At 33.4% G+C, this 9,023-nt stretch overlaps 1 protein-coding gene across 1 annotated transcript; it reads left to right on the forward strand.

Moving 5' to 3' along the window:
• Positions 1–287: 287 nt before the first annotated feature.
• Positions 288–5,626, forward strand: LOC140877488 (uncharacterized). The gene is made up of 7 exons (XM_073281023.1): positions 288–563; positions 726–1,608; positions 1,717–2,575; positions 2,664–2,772; positions 2,877–3,359; positions 5,269–5,382; positions 5,507–5,626. The coding sequence occupies exons 1-7, from the start codon at positions 288–290 to the stop codon at positions 5,624–5,626; spliced, it is 2,844 nt and encodes a 947-aa protein (XP_073137124.1).
• Positions 5,627–9,023: the final 3,397 nt, after the last annotated feature.

Here is a 9,023-nt window from a genome sequence, read left to right on the forward strand (position 1 = left end):
CTTGAGTATCGGGTGGGAATCTTATATTTTTACGTTTTGCATTTGGTGAAGCGACTCAAGAAGTCACTAAACCATGTCCTTGTTGCAAATGCATAAATTCATTGAATCATAACCGAGAGACCGTATATGAGCATCTGATGATAAACGGTATCTTACAAGATTATCGGATCTGGAATTTTCATGGGAAAAAACTAACAGTACGAGATCATGATAGTTTCAACAATGAATTTTAGGATTCGGTTCAACAAGTTTCTGAATTTATTAGCCATGAGCCCGTGGTACAAGAGATGTTATGTGATGCATTTGGAATGCACGAAGGTTCTACAAGTAATGAAAACAATATTGGCGCATCGACGAGTCATACATCAATGGAGTCTAATGTGAAAGATTTTTATCAATTAATAGAGGAAGGGAAACAACAGTTATATGTCGGTTGCACAGAGTTTTCTAAACTAACGTTCCTTGTTGAGTTATTTCAATTGAAAGTGAGTGGAAAATGGAGTGATAATTCATTTACAGCATTGTTGGACTTTCTTCGTCGAGTACTTCCATCTGATGCTCATGTGCCTGCGTCTTTTTATGAAGCAAAGAAATTAATTTCTAAATTAGGACTTCATTATGAAAAGATACATGCTTGTCCAAATGATTGCATGATTTATTGGGGGGAGACTGAGAATGAGCAAGCTTGCAAAGTGTGTCACCTTTAAAGATGGGAAAATTTGCAGAAACCGTCGAAGCAGTCATGTAAAGGTAGGAAAAAACGTATTTTGGTTAAAATTCCATCTAAGGTCTTTTGGTATTTTCCATTGAAACCAAGACTGCAACGATTATTCATGTCATCCAAGACATCTGAGAGTATGCAGTGGCATTTCAAGAAGCGTGTGTCTGATGGAACTCTGAGGCACCCAGCTGATTCTCAAGCATGGAAGGCGTTTGATGAACGAAATTGTGAATTTGCTTCTGATCCTAGAAACGTACGTTTGGGACTCGCCACCGATGGATTTAATCCATTTAAAAATCAAAGTACTGCGCATAGTACTTGGCCTGTTGTCCTATTGCCTTACAATTTGCCACCTTGGGAATGCATGAAGCCTCATTCTATCATATTATCCACACTTATTCCAGGTCCAAAAGCACCTGGAAATGATATCGATGTGTATTTACGCCCTTTGTTGACTGAATTGAAAGATTTGTGGGAAAATGGGATTGCTACATATGACGCTTGTGACAAGGAAATGTTTCAAATGCGGGCCGCATTACTTTGGACAATCAGTGACTTTCCTGGTTTGGGATGCTTATCTGGATGGAATACATATGCAAAGAACGCATGTCCAACTTGTGCTGATAAGACTGATGCATTGTACTTGAAGCATGGTAAAAAATGGTCATTCAGAGGGCATCGTCATTTTCTACCACCTGATGCAGAAATTCGAACAATGTCCAGTTATGGCAAGCCAGAGCATCGTGAGTTAGACTTGGTGCCACTATCTGGATCTGATGTTCTTAGAATGACTTTGAACAAGAATGTGGTTTTTGGTAAGAGTAGTGCTTCAAAACCAGCTGCGAAAATAAAAACCGGGTCAATGGAACAAATGTGGAGAAAAAAAAGTATATTTTTCAGCCTACCATATTGAGAATTTAATTTGATTCGACACAATCTGGATCCGATGCACATTGAAAAAAATGTTTGTGATAACATTGTCGGAATACTTTTAGATGATTCCACAAAGAGTAAAGATAATTATGCCGCACGTAAAGATTTAAAAATTTTGGGTATTATGAAACAATTATGGCCACGGACACAACCAGATGGTGCAAAGTATTTGCCACCTGCATGTTTTTGTTTGACCAAAGCTGAAAAAAAAATATTTTGTTCTGTATTGAAAGATATCCGTGTTCCTGATGGTATGTCTTCTGACATTTCAAAGTGTGTGGATATTGGACGTTGTAGGATCATGGGTCTAAAAAGTCATGATTGTCATATCATGATAGAGCAGTTCCTTCCAATAGCTCTTCGTCGCGTGTTGTCAAAAAAAGTGACCGCACCACTTATTGTTTTGTGTGAGTATTTTAGGGCAGTCTGTGCAAAGTCCTTACAAGAACAAGAATTACAGAAGGCTGAAGAGGGAGTTGTTTTGGCTTTATGTCAATTAGAGAGAATTTTTTCTCCGTCCTTTTTCACAGTAATGGTTCATTTGGTGGTACATTTAGCTTATGAAGCAAGAGTTGCTGGGCCAGTAAATTATCGGTGGATGTATCCAATTGAAAGGTATTTGGGGAAACTTAAAAATTTTGTCAAAAATAAAGCACGTCCAGAGGCCAATATTGCAGAAGCATATTTAGCAGATGAATGTGTTGTGTTTTGTTCTCATTATTTGGATGGGAACAATTCATTTAACAATCAAAGAACACGACACATAGAGACACTTGATATTGAGTTTCCTGCACTCCCAATGTTTCCACAAGTAGGGCGACCGACAAAAGGGCGTCAAATAGTTACTTTGGATGACAAAACTCGAAACCAAGCTCATAGATATATTCTCTCTAATTGTACAGCATTGCAACCATATCGTGAGTAAGTATCATTTGTTGAATACACAGTTTGTTTAGTTTTTTGTAAACAATATAATTTTCTAACTTTTATTATTGACATTATTGTATAGTGAACTGAAAAATGAATTGAAGAGAAGACATAGATATGGTCAGCATCCAAGTAATTCTCAATTAGATGACATGGTTAGACTGCAATTTCCAGAATGGTTTGCAAGACGAGTAAGTAACATATGTCATTCATTTATATTGCAAGTGTATTGATAGATTGATTACCTGTTGAAATTTTTATTTCTCAGGGTGAATGTATTATTTATACCTTGTAGGTTGATCGTGAAAATGAACAAATTGAAGACTTAGATCTAAGGGTATTTTCACGTGGTCCAAATCCAATAACATTTAGTTACCGTGGGTTCAACATAAATGGTTTTGCTTTTCGCACGATTGAATCTGAACAAAGCAAAAAAGTACAAAATAGTGGGGTCATGGTGCAAGCGATGAATGATAATGATGATCGTGAGTCAATCTATTATGGTCGATTAATTGATGTCATCTCGCTTGATTACGGTGGTCGTGGACGAATTGTTCTTTTTCGATGTGATTGGGTTAACACCACTGTAGGTTTGAAAGTTGATCAATTTGGATTTTCATTGGTGAATTTTTCACGCTTGATACATACAGGAGAACGTGAGGAACATGAACCTTTTGTTTTGGCTTCGCAAGCTCAAATGGTTTATTATGTTCGTGATCCAAAGGACGAGGATTGGTACTATGTCATTCGTCACACACCAAGAGATACATATGAAAGAGTGGGTGCCCGGTGAGCCAACTTGTGGCTAAGGGCTTTGATGACTCTTTGTATAAACAATCTTTTGTTTAATATAATTTACACTTTTATTAATGGCAATGACTTTATCTTTCTTCATATTGTTATATTGTGATATACTATTGTTGTTTTGATAAAGACCTTGAATATACTATAGTGTATGTAATATGTGGTAGAACATGGGGATGTCTATCATGAAACACATCTTATAGTCACTGTATATTCTAAATTGTTCCTAGTCGATTGAGCCGTCCGATAATAAGGATAAGGATCGCTCGAGTTTGAGACTAGCATTTGCGATGCAGAGTACCACGTTTCATTGGTAAGGAACATAGAGATGTTCGAAGCATGCAAATGGATATTCATACGATGAATGATCGAACTACCCTATCCGGACTTTCCAAGTGGTTATCACTTATCGAGTGGATAAAGTCCGCGGTTTTGGTTGTACACCATTAGTCCTTACTACTTGAAACATCATTGAGACTCTATATGCTAGTACTGTGCTTTGACTCATTTACCGACTCTATTGGGGTCATCAGGTGTCGGGATTGGGTACAGTTACAACACATATAGGAGTCGATGCTTTGTTGTCAAGGATTCACCACATACTTGCGAGTGTGGATATCCTATGCGATCTGAGGAGATATTAGTGTGACGAATCTCTGGCCAGAGTACATGATGTGTTTTAAGAAATGGTTTCTTAGTAGCACATGCGATGTCACTATTTGATCTTCAAGATGTATTGCATAGTTATCGAATCTCGAATGACTCTCGATTTACCAATGGTTGTTGATTCGATCGGGATATATGGATGAAGGGACCGTACTGTACGCTAACCAAAATCTATTGGTTCTTGCAGGCACTATCAGTGATACCTAGGGAATCATGGGGCGATGTTGCTAGGCGCTCTTACCATGATTCGATGGGCAAGTCGGAAATTGTTGTTCCGAGTCACAAGGAGTTGTGAGCCCATAGCTAGCTGTATCCCTGAACCATTGAGGGTCACACAGAGTAATGGATTTTTAATCCCCGTTGAGATAGTTAAATTTAAAGAGTTAAATTTAATGAACAAAGAAGTTGGACTTCTTATTTAAGAGTAGAGGAGTAAGATTTCCTAAAATAACATAGGGATGGGCATTTTTTGGAAATCACTGAATTCGGATTCAGAAAAATTTATCTTGACTTTAAAAGGTGCAGAAATGGTTTCTGTGCACATTGGTGAAATCGGTTTATCAATCGGAGTCATGATGAATTTTATATTAATTTCTGAACATGCGGGCTTTACTTGTCGGGCTTGAACTTATGACTAATGGGCCCTAAGCTGTTAGCGGCCTACATTATAAATAAGTTATTGCAGTACAGAAATTATACACAACAGGTCACAATTTTCGAAAACCTAGTTATTTTCTCTCTAAAGTGGCCGCTCCCCTCCCTCTCTACTCGGGAAAATCCAGCCTGTGAATTTTGAATTACAGTCTGGTTTAACGGATCAAATTCGTTAATTCTCTTCGTAGAAACTTCTGAGAGATTTTCTAGTGCAATCTATCAGAGGGATTGAATATCCGTTCGTGGACCTGATTGAAGAACAGTTCGTCCATCAGTTCCAGGGATATACAACAAGAGCAGAGCAATCTGTTGGTGTCCATAATCTCGATTCGAGATTGGAGGTAAAAATTTATAATTGTTATTTAATTTTTACACACACAATTTAATCGTAAAAGTTTTGATACCCATTATGGAATCGTTCCATATAAAATTTTTAAACTTTCGCTGCACCGAGTATCAATTCTGATTGATCTGATCGTCGTTCTCCAACAACATACAATATGGGTGATGAAGATGACATGGATACAATGCATTTTATTCATAATAATGTTTCTAATATGCAGTTGATATTAGGTGATGTAAATAGTACAGATGTTGAGTTAATTAGAGATGATGTAGAGGGCTCAATGGTTGATGTTCTTCCAGAGATGGAGAATGAAACTGATGATGAAAATCTTGTTTGATCTTTGGGTTTTTTTTTTTCATAATATTGAAACTTTCAATACAATTTTTGGCAGATGTGAGATAGTGCTCTAATTTTTTTTTATGGCTTATTACTGTATTTTTTGATTTTCATTCTAGTTGGTTTCTGCATTTGATCGTGTATTTGGCTCTTGGTTTGGTATTTACTTTGTCAACAAGGATAGATTTAGAGAGGTGGAGACAAATCATGTGTTGATCCTTTGTTCTTTTGCATTGTGACTGTACTATTTGGTACAGAGACATAACCCTTTATAGTATTTTAACTAAGCTCTTTGCCATTGCATTTTTTCTTGTGGGTTTATTGATATTTTGTTATCTGGGATGGTTAGTTATGTGCCGGATTTACAAGAGGATTGTAAAGTGGCATAGGAGGATGACAAAGTGGGTACATGTTTGGCCAAGATATGCAGTAGCTCAATTTATTACTGCTGATATTGATAACAATAGTTTTGTGAGGTAGTTCTCAACTATTTGTGAGCAATTTAGGTCTTATCCATTTTGAATTGGAGCGAATAATTTTATGTTCACAAGGCATGTATCTCTGTTCTGGTTTTGATAATGATTTGCATTTTATGATGGTTTAATTTTTATACTATTTTGAGTTAGGTGTGTCTATGCATATTTCTAGCCACAGTATTGAGATTGGTTTGGAGAGGGGAAGATAAATTATTATAGCAAATTAGCTTTATTTCTAGCCACAATCTTTGCTCTGTTTTTTTGGAAGGACATTTTTTATTTCTATATAGTATTTCGATCTGCACTAAAATTATATTGCATTTGGGCTTCTTGCTGTTGTCCTCTTGCACGAATGACTTGAATCATTGAAAGATTAATTAATCTCAATTACAAAAGAAAATGACCCCAAGAATTGAATATTTATTTCTTTGAGTTGGTGCAGTGCAACGAGCCAATGTTATATAGATTATTTCATTGCACCATTATTATTTAATAATGATTTCAATCAAGTTTTTTCTATTATCTTCCAAACTCCTTTATTTGTGAACATGAGAACTACATGTGGGTCATATAATTTCTACTTTCGCTGTTAAACCATCAGTTTTGCTATAATATTTTAATTAATTTATACATATATATATATATATATATATATATATATATATAACTTAAACAAATACGTAGAAGTAGAATCAAGGTTCTAAAAAGCATGAAACATTTTGAAGCGTGCGAGCCAAGCTTCAAGCTTTTTAAGCTTAAACGTGATTACTACGATCTTAAACGTACGCTTAAGCGCAAAAAAACCATTTTTAATTTAAACTATAGTTATAGTTATCTCAAACAAATTAACGGAGTAAATAATAAATGAATATAATAAGTTCAAGTGTAATGCATTAATTCTTTGTTAGATTCTAATTCAATTTATTTAATCATTCATTTCATATCTTTTGTCATCAAACATAAACTAAATTAATTGGTCTAATTTAAAACATTAGCTGTAAAATCCCTCAATATGTAATGCATTCACATAAACGCTACACTGAACTATACAATATTGTACATTTCTAACATTGCTAACAATCACTCACTAATAAAATCGCTAATTTATGATCTATTTTTATCTTATTAATCAATTTTGATTTTAGAAAAGTCACATATATGCGTATTTAACGAGACTTGACATGATCAACTTATGTCTAACCGCTTTTGGGCAAAACAAAGCGTTTTGGCGAAACTTCAAGCTTAAGCGAGATTAAGCGATAGCGAGACTTAATCAAGCTTTTTAGAACAATGATTAGAAGTAATTATTTTCATACACCATGTCTTGAAATAAACAGAGCTATTATTTTATGTTTTTTAGAATGCAAGACAGTTATGAAAATCAAAACATTAATTTTTAAATATTAAAATGTTTATACATGATAGTTGTCTAAACAAATATTTAATACATTTTATAATTTAAAAAATAATATTTTATAAGTACATGCTCAAACTGAATCATAATGTGTTAATGATCATCAGGATATAATAGAAGTAACCCCAAAGTTGGAGAAAATATTTTATTTTTAATTAATTAATTTTAATTTAATACAAAATTTATCATAATATATTTTTTAAAAAAATAAATTTCAAATGTAAAGCCATTTACCCCGAAACTGATAGAGATTTCTTTTAAAAAAAGGTTATGTTTATATTATATAAAAGTAATATAAATAGATTTAAATGTAAAAACATATCTCTCCTTATACATAAAAAATATCCCTCTTAGATACCATTTTTTCATTTTTTGAAATTGCCTTAATGTGATATAAGTATTACAATTTTATTTTTATTTGTTTTCTTCAAATTTCAATAATTTTTCTCAACTAAACATTATAAATAAGATAAATTGATAAATAAATTTAAAATTTACTTTTATATTATATTATAAATAGGAAAAAATAAATTTAAATATAATATTTATATATAACATACAATATTAAATATATTATATGATTTTATACACACGCAACGCGTGTGTGTGATTATGCTAGTATTTATTAAAATTTAAATCATATTAGATAATAATCTCTATAAATAATAATGACTTTTTAAATAATTTGATTGGTTTTTTTTTTGTGAAATTTGATACAGATCACGATTTGTTTCGGAAATTTTTGAAGTTACCTTATTAATATATATATTTTTAAAGTAAAGTTACCATATTTTTATTAAGAGACAAAAAAAATATTATTTACTTCCCTTCACACTTACACTCCCGCCCCCGAAATTCCACTCTCCCGCTTCATTCATGTCGATTCATCTCCCTCCCCCATTTTCCCCTTGATCTGCTTCTACCCATTACCTATTTTTCAAAAATCGTTTGCTACCGTAAAAAAAAAAAAAAGAAATCGTTCGCTTATTGCCTTGTGAGCTTGATTTGCCACTCCATTCTTCTCTCTTATTCGTGCAAAGCTGAGCCGCTGCTTCTGGATTTGTAAGGTAATTGATTTATGTCTCGCTTTTTGAAGCATTTCCTTCAAACACCTATGCAACGGTTTTCAATTATCTGACTTCCCAATTTCTGAAACTGGATCGTCTCATTGACACACTCAGATTTCAACTGCTCTCTCCTATGTTTCACCGTTTTGTCGTTTCGTTGTATGTTACTTTGTTGTTTTTGCTTCTTTTTTTTTAATTAAATGACATACGCTAAATGGGAGAATATATAGGAACTTCGAATTCTAAATTGGCACGATAATATACCTTTTTATATTTCTTGTATCTATTCACGGTTTTGAGTAATGTATTATGGCCAAGTTACAGTCATTTCTTAGTTTAAATTGTTTTTCTGTTTTTTTTTTTGTGGTTGTAAGTTCTCTCCATGTCTTTACTACTTGCAAACAGAGTGTTTATAAAAATTCTAATTTCTTGGATTTCCCAGGGAGAAATAAAAGATATTCTTTTCGTTTGTTTGCCATCAATCATAGTTTATGATGCTGAAAAATTTTCATATTCAATCTGCCTGGAGAATTCTTTTTGTGGTATGATAGCTTAATGTATAATATTAGTTTCCTTAACCAAAGTAGATAATTTTAATTTTTTTTTAGTTTTTTGCAATGATTGATAGACTGAATATAATTGTGTTGTAGGTAAGTTTAAAAAATGACAAACAAAAGAA

This window comes from Henckelia pumila, chromosome 2 (assembly GCF_033568475.1).
Source record: "Henckelia pumila isolate YLH828 chromosome 2, ASM3356847v2, whole genome shotgun sequence".
Taxonomy (NCBI): domain Eukaryota; kingdom Viridiplantae; phylum Streptophyta; class Magnoliopsida; order Lamiales; family Gesneriaceae; genus Henckelia; species Henckelia pumila.

Bases quoted from the DNA above. Each gene is read 5' to 3' on its own strand.
- LOC140877488 (XM_073281023.1), top strand. From the start codon at position 288: ATGTTATGTGATGCATTTGGAATGCACGAAGGTTCTACAAGTAATGAA. The intron at 2,576-2,663 runs GTAAGTATCATT...ATTATTGTATAG, and splicing joins GCATTGCAACCATATCGTGA to TGAACTGAAAAATGAATTGA. The intron at 2,773-2,876 runs GTAAGTAACATA...TATACCTTGTAG, and splicing joins CAGAATGGTTTGCAAGACGA to GTTGATCGTGAAAATGAACA.